The following is a 16,098-nucleotide window of genomic DNA, read 5'->3' on the forward strand; positions in this document are numbered from 1 at the left end:
ACTTCTGGAATTTAATTACAGGAGAAAACAGTCCATCCTCTCCATCCACCACGCTGGTTACAACGGAGATGGAAGATTTCGATGTGGCTGCACACATGCTCAAAGCTAAATCAGGAGAGACCTGCCCAGGGGTTCGTGCAGCGTGTGCAGTTACCTGTCCGCTACCGAATGCCGGTTCCCCTTCCCGGGCAGAAAGGGGAACGGCTACGGCCGGTTCACACAACACAATTTGCCGTTTCCAGTGGGGTTTACTTGAAACAGAAACATGCGCCCACGCAGGTGGTACTTTTGAAGGAATCCTTGATCTTGAACGTTCAATTTCAAAGGGAGACTTAACGAAGTTATTTTAGGCACCCTAAGCCCTGTGGATAGCAAAAATGGGCTGGGGTTAATGACCAGAAAGTTGGTGATATCAGATAGTGGGTTTGTTTGTGCTTGTTATAGTTTGAACTGCGTCAGGAGTTATGGCCATGATCATGCAAATACTTCATCGCCTGCCTAACTCTAAACGCTGGGGTTTATCCGGTAAATCCCGTGATTCGGAGAGCCGATGGCGACAGAAGGAGGCCGGGGCACACGGGCAGGCCGGGCGGGGGCTTAAGCTCGCCCGAGGCGCCGGCGGGAGCAGCTCTCCGGCCATACCGACTGCCCGCACCTCGGGCGCCAGGCAGTGCCGCCGCCCCGGCCTCTCGCCCAGCACTAGCCCTCCCTCCCGCCGCCCCCGTTCGCCCGGGGAGCGCAGCCGAGCCGGGGACAGGCCCCGGCTCCCGCGGGGCCCCGGCGGCCGCAGCTGGCACTGCGGCGGGCGCGCCCCTGAGGGCCCACGGCCCCGCCACCGCCTTCTTGCCGGGAGTTCACCTGAGCGGGGAGGAGGGGGCGCGGGGGACAGGCCGGCATCCGCGACCGGCCCTCGGGGACGCCCGGGGCCGCGGCGGGGCGGGCGGCGGGGGCGGGCGCCGCCGCAGGAGGGCGGGCGCCGCCGCAGTGAGGCCGCGCGGCGCGGGCGAGGCGGCGGCGGGCCGCGTTGCCATGGCAGCGCTGCCCCAGCCGAGGGCTTAGGCGGGCGGCGGCGGCGGGCGGCCGGGAGAGGCAGGGGGCGCCCCGCGGCCGGGCCCCGCCGGGAGGGGAAGGGGTTAAAGCGGGGCGGGCGTGCGGGCCCGGCGCCGTGGGGGTCGCCGCCGGGGGCAGCCCGCAGGCGGGTGTGGGGATGAGCCGCGGCGGGGGCCGAGGGCCGTGCTCCGGGCGCGTAGGGAGGCTGCGGGGGTGAAGCCTCTGCTCCTTCGCCGGGCGGAATGGAGGCTGTTGGCGCCGCAGAGGACGTGTTTTATGAGGAGGAGGAGGAGGTGAATTGCTACGACTTCGAGCCTCTGCCGACGCTGCTGGAGGACGAGGTGAGTGAGGCAGGTGCGGGGACGGAGCCGCCGCCGCCCTTGCGCTCACCTGTGGCGAGGCGGCCTCAGGGGCGGCCCGCGGGCCCCCCCTCCCCGCCGCCTCTTTCTGCCCGCGCTGTGAGGGCAGCCCGCCGGCTGCGCCGGGCCCCGGGGGCGGCCGGAGCCCGGGGGCTCTCCCGCCCCGCCGGCAGCGGCCAGGCCGTGTCGACATAACCGTTCGCTTTCCGTGCGTTCACCGCGGGTTCCTCGCCTTCGCCTGCCCGGTTGATCCCAGCTGCCAAGTTCGGCTTAGCCCATCCCCGAGCGCCTTCTCCGCACAACAGCAAAGTCATGGTCCTCGAGCGCGGGGTGTCTGGTAACTCCCGTCGTAGCCGTGGGTTAATGCTGCAGTCGGGAACGATGTGTCCTTGTCACACCTGATAAAGGGAAACGTCTTATATGGGCAAAAGTGTTTCCAGCAGCCACCAACCAGATTTTTGTACAGCCATTTCTTGCTGCCCTGTGTAAAAAGGCCTTGTCACTGGGAAATAAAAAACAAACAAACAACAAACTGTTAAATGTGTTTGTTTAGTTGTTATGCCAAATAACCTGTAGCTAAATCCAGTTCTGTCATGCCATTTGTCTGGATTTTTACTTGGTTTTGCACTTGCTTTTTATTGTTCTTGCTCATATTTCTTTGTATCTTTCCACATGAAGTGTGTTCCTTACCCCCTAGTGAATGTTTGGGCAATATCTTTCGGGCTTTTTTCTTTTTTTAAGTAAAAGTTTGGTGAACCATATGTGAGCCACTTGTTCCCCAAACCAGATCTTGGAAGCTTTCTTATTTGCTCTGTCAAGAACCGAAGTCGAATCAGGATTTAAAAGTGTGTTTGAAAATGAAAAGTACTTTCCAGCTTTCACAGGCCATCTAATGGCTCAGCAGTTTGGCTCTTCCTCCCATCATCTGTAGCATTCAGTGTCATAGGCCCTCTCAGACTGGCCCATGCAACATAGAGAAGGAAGAAGGAAGGCGGTAGTGGCCTCCTTTATGCACATTAGCTTAAATATTTAGAGTATTTTTTATCAGGATGGGAGAAAGCTGAGGGTCAACTCTTCTGTGTGAGGAAGACCTGAGCCCATTTTTCTCACCTGCTCAATATATACTTTAATTGTGGATTCCTACAAGTCCATTCTATTTAGTTATTCCAGGCACATTAATATTTTCAATATTCTTATTGAGAGAATGAGCATGACCTATCGCCTGGTGATTAGAGAAGTTAATAAAAAAGGGCTGCTTTGAAGAGTACTCAGTGAGCTTACCCAGGCAACCCAGTGTTCTTCTTCAAATGCAACAAATTTAATGAATAATGTTTGCCACATTTTCCATGATTCTGGAATAGATTGTTTTGAAGTTCGTGTGAATGATCTTGGCAAAAATACTTAGGTGCCAGAGAGCTGTGAATGCTGATGTACCTCTCTCAGCTGCTTAGTCATTTAGTGGAGCCTGTGCTTCTCATCACTGTACATCATATAAGGAATGAGGTTGGTGTCTGATGTATGAAGTGTACAAAAGCCAATATGTGAAGCAAGAAGCTGCCTGAGCTGAAGAATAGGAAATCCTGAGGGTGAGGGTGTATTTCAGCTGCCTTTCTTTACTAGGACTTTCTTCGTCTCACACTCACATTTAATTTCAAATTTTTTAGGAAGTTGTGTGTGGGAAATTAATTTGTTTTCTCTTCCTGCTCTCTCTTCCTCTGCTTAATTACATATGCTACTAAACTGTTTTATACTTTCTGAAGAAAATGTAAGGGAAAATTGAGAACTAAAGTGAATAACTAAAACGTGGTTGTCTGACCAGTTCACTTTTTGTAGTTATTAAACAATAATTGCTTTTACAAGTGTCTTTTACTGATCATGAGACAAGAGAGAAAAGGCATCAGCATCTCTGTTACATAACACACTCAAGTTTTCCTGTAATTCAAGTGAACCAACTTCCAGTGGTCCAAAGTACTGAAGTCATGGCTCGCCAGAATCTGCAGCTTGCCAGAAACTCCTGTGTTACAGTCTTAAAAGGAATTTTTTTTCCCCCACAGTGAAAACTTTGTTTCCGTATTACTTTGGGGATGCAAAGTAAACAAATGCACATGTCGGTGTTTTCAATGCTTTGTTCTCTACAAAGGCCTTGCTTTGCTGCAATACAAGCTTTAATAACTAAGGTCGAGATAGTGTGGTTGTTTGAGAAATACATGGTTTCTGTGAAGTAAATCACTTCACATCCTGGAGCACTGGAAAGAGGAAGGCTTGCTGCATGGTGGTGGTGGTGTTTTGCTTTTTTTTTTTTTTATCTTCACCTAGCCATCCATTGCTGATGGAAGCCACTGAACATTCATAGGCCGTTTTCTCTTTTTTCCTTTTTCCTTTGTCTTTTTTCTGTATTGCCTAACTCTCCCTTCCCCTGGAAGGAAGAGAAATCTGTCTAACATGAGATCATCATCATCTTTTCTTTACTCCCCAAATAACCACAAGACAAAGATGGTTTTGTGGGTTTAAACTGTAGATATCAGTACTGATGATTAATACCCGCTGTAGAGCTCAACCTCAAAGCTTGACTCAAAAGAAATTCTATCAAGTCCTGGTTGTGAGTGGAGTTTGATATTGAGGCTGTTGCAGTTTTTATGTATTTCACATAATTTCTAAATTGAGCCTTTCTTGTCCATATGCACAGATGAAACACTCATACTTTTGCATCTTGATTAGTGAACCATTCTTTTTTTGTAGTTTTGGCAGATGCCATCATGTCACCTAGCTGGATGAGCCTAGGAGAGTTAAAAATAAAAATAATTACTGGTTCATTGCTTTGGTCATAGAACTTCTTTTTCTTCTTTTTGCCATTTTTTTTTTTTTTTTAAACTTCTTTTGGTTGGCTCTAGAATAAGCAGTTAGTCTTTCCTTTCCAAGCCTATCCTCATCCTACCTATCAGTTTGGTCAGCTTCAAAGCCTAATGGTTTGTGGTCCAGTTCCTTGTCATCTGTTTATGTTTTCAGATACAGGAACTCTGTGCTGCCTTTCATGCTTGGAAGAAGTTCCCCACAAAGATGTGCAAAACTTCCTCATCCACCCTCAAAATCTGATGGCAGCATTAAGTATATGGTGCTGAGCACAGCACAGAGAAAATGAGCTCTTTTGTCTCATGTATCTGAACTGTAAGGGCTTTCCCTGTTCATTACTAGGTAGGACTGAACTCCATGAGACCAGGGTCCATGATCAGTGCTAGAAGGCACTGTAGTAATGCTGCCATTAGTAAATCAATCCATCTCTAGGCTGATGAAAACTAGAATATTGAAAATAAAAGTTAAGTTTCCCAAATAATACTGAGTGTGCTTTATTTACTACCTGTTTTTTCTCATATTTATTAAGTATTATACTTTAGACCAAAGAGCAAAATAAATTTTTAGACTAAAGATCGGTCCTTGTTTGAAGGATATTATGAGTGCAATACTTAATTCTGACATACATGTTAACAAACTGTTAATTCTTTTGTAAATGGTAATCCAGATATCATTGATGTTCTCCAGTACTGACATATGTAAAGAAAGTTATAACTGCATTTTCCAAGGGATTAAAAGTTTAAAACACTACAGTTTTCTGAGCTTTAAGATATCTCACATTCTGCTTTGCTGACAATGAGATACTTTCTTTTTTTTCTGTATTCTAAGTAATATGCAGCTACATCTTCAATTCAAGGTATATTTAATATCATTCAGAAGTATAGTCTTTAGTCTTAATTACCACATATAAATGAGAAAATATTATGTGTAATTAATGGTGGTATAGCTTTGATACAAAGTAACTTCTGTAGATACTTCTATTTTTCTGTTAGCTTATTTTTGCTTATGGATGCAACTGATGTTTTGTTTCTATGTTTTTTGTCATGCCTTTACGTTCAAGAAAACTTTTTACTTCTGTAGCTTCTGTATTAGTTTTGTATTCTAAAAACTGTACATAAAAGTCTAGCTGCTTTAAACAAACCACTCTTTCTGAACACCATGACCAGAAAAGCCACATTAAAGGCACTTTTTTTTTTTTTTTTTTTTTTTTTTTTCTCCTAGAACTGGACTCTTCATAGCCTTACTGTGATGATGTGGTCAAGGGAAGTTGACTTATAGTTTAGGACAGTAACTTAGAAACGGAGTCCGTAAACTATTTTGATCACTGAGAGCTCTGGGTGTAATGCGGAGGCCTAGGACAACCAAAGTGTTTGGTTTTAAGTCAAAGTATAAAAACACTTTTCCTATGGCTTGTTTGGCTTTTGAGTGTTTATTAAATGGTCTACACCACTAAACTTCACAACAGCATCATTCTTAAGACAGACTAATTTAGAGGGTACTTTTTCCCAGATCACAGACGGTAGGAAAAACTGCTGTGAAGAGAATTTTTAAGTAGTTTATCCAGTGGCACCTGGGAGAGCTTAACGGAGACATGGGCTAAACAAAATGTTTTAGCTTAGTCTCTCTGCTTTTACCTCCAAATGGTCTGTTTCCCTAACTTTGATGCAGTGTTTATGTAACTTACATAGCTCCCATAGTAAGTCTTTTTTAATGTTAACATACTGTGATACCTTTGTTCAGGTTAACTGTGCTTCTTAAGAGACTCTCTGCTTAAGAGCGAAGTCATGCACTTGGTGTTTCTTGGGGTGTTAATCAGTGTCCTAGAAAGTCTGAGAACTTGCTGGAAACATTACTAGCAGCCAATTGTGTCAAATGTAATCTATGATACACAAAGTAGTGTCATGAAATCCAGGGTAATTTATGATTTCATATCTTGGCAGGAGAATGTGTCCCTTGCTGATATTTTGTCACTGCGGGATAGCTGTCTTACTGAGCAAGATATTTGGGCAGTTTGCCTGGAGTGTTGCCATTCTTTGAAGAGCATTGCCCATTCTGCAATCTTCCAGACACTCTGCATCACTCCTGACACTTTGGCTTTTAACACCAATGGCAATGTATGCTTCATGGAACAGCTCAGTGGTAAGTATTTGTGTTTCCAGGCCATTTGTTTTAGAACTATGGAAACTCATAGTGAGAGACTGTAGTAAAGCATTATATTGTAGTCTTAAGACTTGTAATTAAACTGAAGAGAAAACAAAAACTTGTTTAGGAATGAATGGGTGAGTATAGGTCCATATGAAACTACATGCTCAGTTTTGTGATTGATGAATAAAGGCTTTTATGAGTTTGCTTAGAAGATTCTTCCTAGTTATTTTAAGAGTTATCCAGGGGAATGTAATTTATCTCCATTTTAAACACTGTAGGTTATGTATTTGTGTATCTGTCTGCGCAAGTCTCTACCTATGTGAAGCATGTTCTCAGCCTCTTCCAGTTCTTCTCATTTCATGGATATGTTCTATTTCTAGAGAAATCTGACATTCAGTGTCTCTTGATGATTGTGACCATGGGGCTATTCTAGTGCATATTCACTGTTAGAAAGGAAAGCTCACTCTCTTGAATAAAGGATTATTATTTTTTTAAAGTCATGATTTTTAGACTCATCAAGTGTGGTGACTGACTGAGAAATGAATTTTAATATGCTAAAAACCAGAATGTAGTAGCATGTAAGATCTTCAGGTGTTGTAGCAGATGGATGGGGGGATGCTTAACTTAAAAAATTACTTCTGATTTCAGCACCGACAAAAAAGCATGTTATTGTTGCTGTTGCCTTTTCAAATGAGCCATCTCAGGAGTCTTTGTATTGAGCCTGTTAAGGATATTACAGAACAAAACCCAGCTCTTATTCTATAGTCCCTTTAACATCATGTCAGCTTGTAACTAGAACTGTTCTAGTCCATATATACACTATTCAGATTTTTGTTATGTTTTCTTCAACCTAATTTATTTTTAAATCTGTGTCAGAATAAGTGTTTATTCTTTTAGTCAAAATCTAGATCACAGTATTTAGAAAAAGTGGCGTAAGGTAACTTTGCAACAAATGGATATTTGTTGCCTTCTTTAGAATTAAAGATAGTATTTCAAATAAGCATGTAACATCATAAAATGTAATTAATAAAGATGAAACTGTATCTTCATAATTGTTGTGGTATTTGGTTTGTGCTTAAATTCCTCAAATATATGTGAGTCAGCTTTTAGTTCCGTGTTAATAGGGTAATGTGGAATCAATTTCCTTTATTTTAAGGAGCTTGTCATAACTTGAAATTAAAAAAAAAAAAAAAGAAAAAAAAAAAGCTGGCTTTGTATTCATAAAGGTATATGAAAGACTTGTTGAAGAGAATAAATCTAGTGGATGAAAAATGCCCCTCAACTAAGATTTTTGCTTGCAGCTGGGAAAGAAAAAAAAATCAATTTATTCTTAAATGTTTTAGTCTAATTGAATAGCTGGCAAACAACTGATCCAGGAATTTGCCGTATTCAAGTGCTTAAAATGTGGGATAACAAATTCCCGTGCAAAGGAAATGTACAAAGATTTTGTTCCCTGAAGTCATGTTAGCCTCTGAGGAAGAGGCTGTTCATTAGTTCTCTTTAAAGAAAGTTGTGTTTTTCCTAGGAATGCAAAAAGTTATGTATATATTCTGTTTCCCCCACACACACTCCACTGTGTGTCTTTGACTCTTTCTCTTCCCCTTTACCTCAGATCTTGTTACTATTTGGTTAAAATATAGTTTGTTAGATAGGCACTTGGGGAGGTTGTCCTTTTTGCTTCCCTATAGTTGTTGCCTATGGATTTATTCTTGCAGAAGAAAATTATAGCCTCTGGATTTGCTTGCCAATGAGAGAAAATGAGCAGCGTGTCGCCTCTGCGTTAGCAGCGAGTTCTGCTTCCTGCAGGTTCTGTGGTGCTGAAGTGACAAACATTCAATAGGATGTTCTGCCAAGGGCTCCGATATCTTCTTGTCTCTTCAAATCAAATTTCCATTGTAAACATTATATTAAAAGAATACAGTGAGCTTTACCAGTGATTAAAAAAAGGCTTGTACAGCCTTTAAAGTGTTCTATTGAAAGAAAAGGAAAAGGTAGTGGGGAGATGAAAAGAAAGGAACAGTAGTCTGGGGGTGAGGGAGAGGGGGGGACAAAATATCTTCTGTCCATTAGTTCCCTTCCCCTTCTGCCTCCCCCCCCCCCAATATCAGTGAATAATGTGGTGTGGGGGGAATGCAGAATTAGTTGCATAGTCCTCTTTTTCAGTGGGAAGGTAGAATTGGGAACATCGTTAGGAACTGTAAATCAGTTAGTGGCATCTGGATAGTCAGCCATGCCAGGTAGCTGAAATATAAGAATATGTAAAAAAAAGTCCTCTCTACCATATAACTGAGTTTAGTATCCTCACAATAAAAGAGCTTTGCATTTCAGTTCTAAAATACGGGCACGGAAGTTCTATTAGAGCTAAAGCTGTGATGAGTATGCTACAGCTGTGAGCATACGGGTTATTTTCTCCCTGTTGAGAAGGGAAAGTTGCAGTCTTTGCTTGTAAATGATCTCAATCATCCATTGGCTTCACAGAAGGATGGACTAGGTGAGTTGAATATGTATGTGAAGAGTAGGTTTTTAGTCGGGCACTTTTTTTAATCCCCTGGTGTTCTTTACTGGGTTCATGTGACATCGGTACAGTGTGATACTACATGCATGCTTGGATGCAGCAGCAACATCTGTCTCTCAAGATGTTCCTTTCTTCCTTCTACCTCTTCACTCAGAAGTGGCTGCTGCAGTAGCTCAGTTCTCTGCGAAGTAGCACACAGGTGGGGAATGTGCTTCCTCACCTTTTTTTATCATAATTAAAACAAACTAAGCAGAAAGGTCAAGGTTCTAAGCTGGCCTGTAGATGAAGAGGAAATTAGCTGTTATGGTTGTTTTTGCTGATTGAACCCGTATTCCCCAGGTCTGCAGTGGAAAATAGTGAATGGAAATGTCCCATTAATGAAATCAAACTAGCAAGCCACAGCTAAGCCACACCCGTTTAGGTGATAACTTGGTGTGAACATAAATGTCTGAAGGCAAGAAGTGGTTAGGCATGGTAAATGTATTTCTTTGGGAGTGTTTTGTCTGTTTTGTTTCTTAGTAGGAAAAGTATGGTATCTTCTTGCAGAACATTTGAAAATAGCACTTTATTTTACTTATAGTACTAGAAACATGGATAACAAGTTCTTTGTACATCAGATATGAGTGAACCAAAATACCGCTATATACATAGTTTCTTTCGTATCAGGTATGAGTGTGTCATTAAATTTGTATCATCACATTGGTTTGTTTTTCTAAACAAACAAGACTACTAATCTCTAATATGACACATTTCCTTTTGCTTTCAAAGATGATCCAGAGGGTGCCTTTGTTCCACCAGAATTTGATATCACCGGTAACACTTTTGAGGCAAGTTCATAAATTTATCTGTAAAATAGAGGGGGGTTTAATCATTTTAGTACTTGTGGCAGTACCAAATACTCAGCATTCTCAATGTATCATTTTAACACATTTAAAGATTGTGAATAGTAGATTGTGCTGTTTAGATATGTTTTGTGGAAATAAAAAGTAAACTTAAAATGCTATATTAATTTTCTATACAAACATTTGTTCACTAACTGTTAAAATGTGAGAATCTATTTTGGCTGAATAAGGTGTTGCCCTAAACCACAGCTGGTCTATATTATGTTCACTGGTATCCTTCACTGGTTACATTTGCTTGTTTGGGGACTAGCCATGAACTTTTATGACTAAATATAAAATTTGTTTGCCATCCTCTTCAATAAAATAATTCATGGAAGGGTAATCAACAATTTTATCTTTGATTTAATGAAGAAGCAAATGACTATCTGTTGCTTTGCAATGCACAAATGCTCTACATTGTTAAATTAAATTAGATTTAAATTGTTTATACTAATTCATTAGCCTCCCAAGTCAACCATCTCCTTGCATGCTGCAGGACTGCTTGCTTGCTTGATATCCTTTTTTTTTAATACAGTATTTTTTCTGGCACGTATTCTTAGATAATTCAAATGCTTTACTTAGCAACATGTTCTATTCAAGGTATAGAAAAATTGTTCTGTTTCTTTATAGCTCAATACAGACACTTTTTACTTCTCATAGTTAATAGCCTTCATAGTCATGTTTATAGTTCTCTATATTTTCTCGGGATGGGCTGGGGGGAGGGATAAGTGAACCTTGGAAGTGTGTGGTACTACAAGTAAGATGAGAATGATAAGGCAGGAAGGGTAGTATTATAGAATATGAAGTAGTACAGTCTTTGAAGGTTAGAGATGCAACATTTCTCCCTGTTGCTGTACTTTGTTAATGTAGTTATTTAGGCCAGCAGAGCTCTAGTGATTTTGTGCTTGCTCTCCTTCCCCCTCCCCCCCCCAGGATTTTTTGGCAGTCTTTGGGGACAGGGGGCCAATCTGGGGGGTGACCAGTTAGGAGGTGACCAGTATTGCATGTAAACTTGGCAACTGTAGTAGTCTTTATATTCAGATGTGGTTGAGGAGAGCAAGTCCCAAAGTCACCCAAAGGTGACTGGTTTTTGTTTCTTTCTTTTTGTTGTACTTCTGAAGCTGGACTTAAGATTTTACATAAATATGTTCTCCACCCCTTGCCCCTTAACAAGCCTCCAAGACTTGACATAGAAACACTTATAAGATTTGTGGAATTATTTGCTCCTCTGGCAAACTTGCATTTCCCCCCAGCCCTTTCTCCTCTAGGAGTTGTGGAACTCTTATGCATATAGCAAACATACACTAAAAGAGGTTCAAAGACCAAGGGGATGGGTCAAGATGAAATAGGGATTTGGGAAGACAGTGGGAATACTGTGACCTGAAATTTTAGTTCTGTCTGATATACAAGGCCATCGTATCCCTCTTGGGTAAAACTTGTCTGTGTACAGGTTTGTTATTTAACTCTTCTCTTTCAGCAGTGCTTATAAGCCTATTAAGCCCCAGTGAATCCCAATACCAAGCACAGCACAAACAACAATAATACAGTCAGTGAAAGCTGTTTGAGTCAGGAGTGGTGCCTCTGAACATTGACCCTTTTACTTTTTTTTTTTTTTGTAAAGGCTGATGAAGATACAGGAAGGTACACATTTGTGTGAAAGGAAGTCAACATGCTCTGCCTTGTCTATTGTGAAGTGGGGTAAGGGCTGGGTGCACTGATTTCTGGCCATTGCTCCTATTTCCTTATCTAGCAAGTTGGGGAGCCTTGCAAAGCAGGGAGAGCAGTGCTACAACAGTGTCCTCTTGCCTCAGCTGTTTCTCATTGACCATCCTAGGGCAATGCACAAGACTGAAAAGCTAGGGCTTTCCCCTTCCTTGAGGCATAGGTGTATTATTTTACTCTGGGATTTGTGTGCGTTTTGGCAGACAGCTATGGGATTCTGAGTATTTGTGGAACTTTGAAAGCTTTACCTCTTACCGCTTGTAGAGTTTGGTTGAATTTTAAGTGCTTTAGTACCAGATCAAATTCTGCCAGGGATTCCACGCTGACCTCGGCTTGCTTTTACTTTTGCAGTTTCTAAGACCTGTGGTGTGTTAATCCTTATGTACTTTTTACAAGGGTTTTATAGTACTGTAATCTTTCCAAGCTAGCTGTTTCCTTCTTGGTGCTAACAGTTCAAGTTCTTCTCTTTTTCAAAGGTATTGATACTTTTGTCTATTCCCTCACCCCATAGTGGTAACCTCCTACTATGCAATAGCAGAATAGCACTGGTTTATATACACCTCTCTGGGGAAACCCTAGGCCCTTGTGCTTTCTCAGTATTACAAGATTCTTTGTACTACACCAATAAGCTGCTCTTTTTACAGAGGTGTCAAATCTTTTGTGTTACTGCTTGCTCCTTCCTTGGTAATGACCTTACTCAGTTGTTCTTTGCTGACAGAGTGTTTTTGCAGCTGCTTAGTATGCTTTGTTGAGAACAACGGAAAGTAGTGTTTGTATTGAAACTGTCCAGTTTCAATATAAATAAAAAAAATTAGTATTGGAACTACTAATTACATTTAAGATGATCTTTGATAGCTGTTACTCCAGTGTCAAAGCTCAGCTGATTTAAAATACTTATGTCAGCCAAAAGTTTCGCTTGATTTGAGCATGACCTATTTTGTGGCTTCTAAAATGGAAGCACACAATGAGGTTTGTATAGCTACTGGGTGACTTCTTCCTCTTTAAACTCTTTAAAAAAAAAAAAAATCCCTCAAATAAAGCTACAGTTATTTCAACAAGAGATGTTTTGTTTCCTGCTTGGTGAATTACTGATCCAGACCTCTAATGGAATTGTGGCTCCAGTCTAATTAGTTACTAAACTTAGCTGGCACTCACAAGCACACAAGGGTAATAGACACAGGAAACAAATGGAAATGCATTACTCTCCTGGTGTCTGAAACAATACTATTAAAAATTTCAGTTTCTAGTTGGAATTTCAAATAGCAAGAGATCTAAAGCTTTGTCCAAATGTCAGTGCACAGGACTGAAAAGTAATTGATTTCACGTGATTTGTTTTAGACTTGTGCCTTGTTTCCTGACCTGCTCTCCATTAGTAAAGTGGGAATGATAACACTAACTTCACTTACTGTTGAGAGTAGGAAGGTAAAACCTAGCCCTTCAGGGAGTTGTCAGCTTCAGTGTCAGGTGTAGGACAGACTTTTTAGAGGGAAAGATGTTAAGAAGGAAATAGCTGTGAAATGGGCTGTTGGTGCCAACAGTGAAGTGTGGCTGAGCTTTCCAACCGGTGGCTTCCTTAGTGCTGCCATAGTTCCAGCCTGTGGGGTTGGAGGAAAGATTGCAGTTTCTGAGGGTCTCAAAAGACCTTGTAATGACTGTGTTGCTACACAGTTGGAGCAGCATTTAATGGGGTAGTTCTGTTATGTCCTCCTCTTCCTGGTGTAAGCATTGTCACAGTGTAAGAGCAAAAAAGGCAGCCAAGCCGGTACCGTTGGTCTCTAGGACAGTGTTGGACTAAAATAGAGAATCTCCTTGGTATCTGATCATGTTAATTTTTTTCCTCTAACTTTGCTGTCCCCTTGAAGACTTCTATTACCATGGTGCCCTAGTAACTGCACTGTTAAGGACTGGTGCTACAAAGAGAGACAGTGAAACAGGAGAGAAACTTTAGAGTTATGATCCATAATATAACTCCAAAGAAAAGGTGAATTTCTATACAGTACACTTATTATCATTTTCACTTTTATTCTTAATGCATATGCAGGCATGTGATGTGGCTGTGCTCGGCGAAATGTTTCTGATGACTGAAGCTGTTACTTGACTGGAAGGATGTCACTTTCTGCTTCTCCTCTAAGCTGGAGGGTGTGTCTGTATTTGCTGTAGCTAGTACTGACCACTTTTTTGTTCTCATTGAATCTTGAACTAGAAGTCAGTTAGATACATCTTGAGTATAAAGACTAGCCTCTAATTTTGTAATGTTTTACTAGTATGCTACTGTAGAGAGCAGCATAGAATGTGAATTTTTCTGTTCTAGAAAAACATTGAGACTGAGATGCAAAAATACAGGTTTGCGGCTTCTTTTAAAATTTGCCTACGTGACTATATACTGGGCTTATCAAACAATTCGTCTTCAGTATAAAGTAATACTGAGTCCTGATTCCCTCCTCTAAATAGGAAGAGCTTTAACCTTTTCCTAATGAAAATGGTTCCTATTTAATTTTCTTGCCCTGGGCAGTACAGTGCTAGACTTGTGAAATTTGACCAATGGGAGGCCCAACAGGAATAGTTAAATATTGGTAAGTTCATTAATAGCCTTATTTCTATCACTACAATATGAGTTTGCCTCAGGTTAAAAACATTGGCTGTCTCAAACCAGTTTCAAATAGCTATTTGTCTGCATCACAAAACTGCCATTGAGCCTGACACAGAGGTTCATTGATGTAGAACCCCACATTTCTAAGATATGAGCTTTCAGTGAGATGAAGGACCCATGTCTGCCATGTGTGAACTTGCATTTATAATCTTTTCATAATGTGGCTATTCAATTTTGCTTGTTCTAGTGAACCTCTGTAACAGAAATCAGTGAATTTTCAGTCTTGTCTGCATATTTTTTTTTTTTTATGTCTAAAGCAGACTGGATAATGCTACTGTTTAATGATTTCTTTCATTATTTAGAGGTGATAAAATGCAGTAGTTAGAAACCTCAGTATGCGGCAGGATTAAAACCTTTCAGAAATAAAAGAACTGAAAAAGTGATACAGAGTTGAATACTACCTTGAGGAGAAGGGGGAAATGCGGGATAGAGAATGGGAAGAAAGTCAAGTTCACACTTCTCTCTGTTTTGTCATCTAGAACTTTTTGCTATCACGGCAGGAGTCGGGTATGCTGATCTCTCACCTGGGAGAGAATCAGAGCCAGAAATGGCTGAACACTGCCTGTCTCTTTGCTAGAATGTGACAGCTGTCAACTTGCAGTTCTCAGTGGGTTATAGTTGATTTATATTATAAAAAACAAAAAGTCCAAGTGTTTCAACAACCTTAAAAATAAACAATTCTACACAAAGTGCTATAACTAGTGCAAACAGAAAAGACAAGCTAAAGTGTATTACTTTTTTTTTTTTATTTAAACTAAATAGTTAAGATTCATATGGCTTATTCCTATGAAATGTGACAGGCAGTTGGATTGATATATATCATATATGTACAAATATTTTATATGCATATAAATGCGTGGGTTGAAATGCCAAATGAAACCTATGTTCTAGGGAACAGATAAAGAAAGAAAGGTTCAGGGTATATATATGTTGGTCCTGCTGAAGAAAGCTGAGCTGACAGTTTGGTCCTGCAATATTTCACAATAGCTGATCATTACTGAGCTAGCGCTCAGGTCTCAGCTGTTGGTCCTTCTCTAAATACGAAAGCCTTCATCTTTCTCCCAAATCTAAACAGCAGAAGGTATAAAGGAAGTCTTGCCTTTGCCACTTCCCTGGTCTTTTAAAGCACTCTACTGTTCTATTCTTTCTTTAGCTCTCAGTGCAGGAGGAAAAAAGAAAACTTTTTACATGTTCTCCTAGAGGGGTTTTTGGTTTTGTTTTTATCTGATGGGGGAAATAAGTCTTTTGAAACACCTAGTGCCTTTTTTCTTGAGTTCTGTTTCCCTTAATTTCATGTAGCCTCCTCTTGAGACTAATTCTATCTAACAGCAGCAACGCTTGTCATCAGCAAACGGTAACTTATCTCCTCCTGTAGTCTAAACCATTCTATCTTCTGAGTGTTATTTAAAGCTGTCTTTTCTTTCAGTGACAAAAATAAATTACTTTTATTTGGTTACCTATGCCTCTACTGTGCTATAGAAGAAGAAATGGAATCCTCCTGCTCTTGCTTTTACATCATTGGCCCAATTGAGGTTCCATTCAGGACCTTAGTACTGAGCAAATATCACCCTTTAGTTGCTTTACACAAAGGAAGAATATGAGGCCAGTGGGATTTCTTTTTTTTTTTTTTACAGCAGTTTTTTTTCTTTTTTTTAATGTATAGAGTATCTTAAAGTTTGTCATTTGACTTCCTCAAAATCCTACAGCTTGTTGCTTAGTTCTGAAGTTGGGCTTGCAAAGTTGTCATTGGACTTTTCTGGCTGGCTTTTAGAACATATTGCTGGTATTTTTACAGTTTTTCCTCTAAATCTGAAACACAGCTTTTCACAAGCTGACTTCTATTTTTGTCAGGAATAGTCTGTCTCTTAAGCAGAAAAATGTCCTCAGAAGAGAAATGACTGACTGTACAGGTAACCTGCTCAATGA

General features: G+C 41.0%; 1 protein-coding gene across 1 annotated transcript in view; it reads left to right on the forward strand.

The window, feature by feature from the left end:
* Positions 1–1,292: 1,292 nt before the first annotated feature.
* Positions 1,293–16,098, forward strand: part of KNDC1 (kinase non-catalytic C-lobe domain containing 1) — a gene marked incomplete at both ends in the record, with an annotated part of 66,175 nt that continues 51,369 nt past the window's right edge. The window contains 3 exons of the mRNA XM_082308389.1: positions 1,293–1,391; positions 6,200–6,398; positions 9,688–9,746. Of these exons, the coding sequence (XP_082164515.1) occupies positions 1,293–1,391; positions 6,200–6,398; positions 9,688–9,746 (357 nt within the window). The remainder of the gene's footprint in view (positions 1,392–6,199; positions 6,399–9,687; positions 9,747–16,098) is intronic.

This window comes from Platalea leucorodia, assembly GCF_965183815.1.
Source record: "Platalea leucorodia genome assembly, chromosome: 4".
NCBI classification, from domain to species: domain Eukaryota; kingdom Metazoa; phylum Chordata; class Aves; order Pelecaniformes; family Threskiornithidae; genus Platalea; species Platalea leucorodia.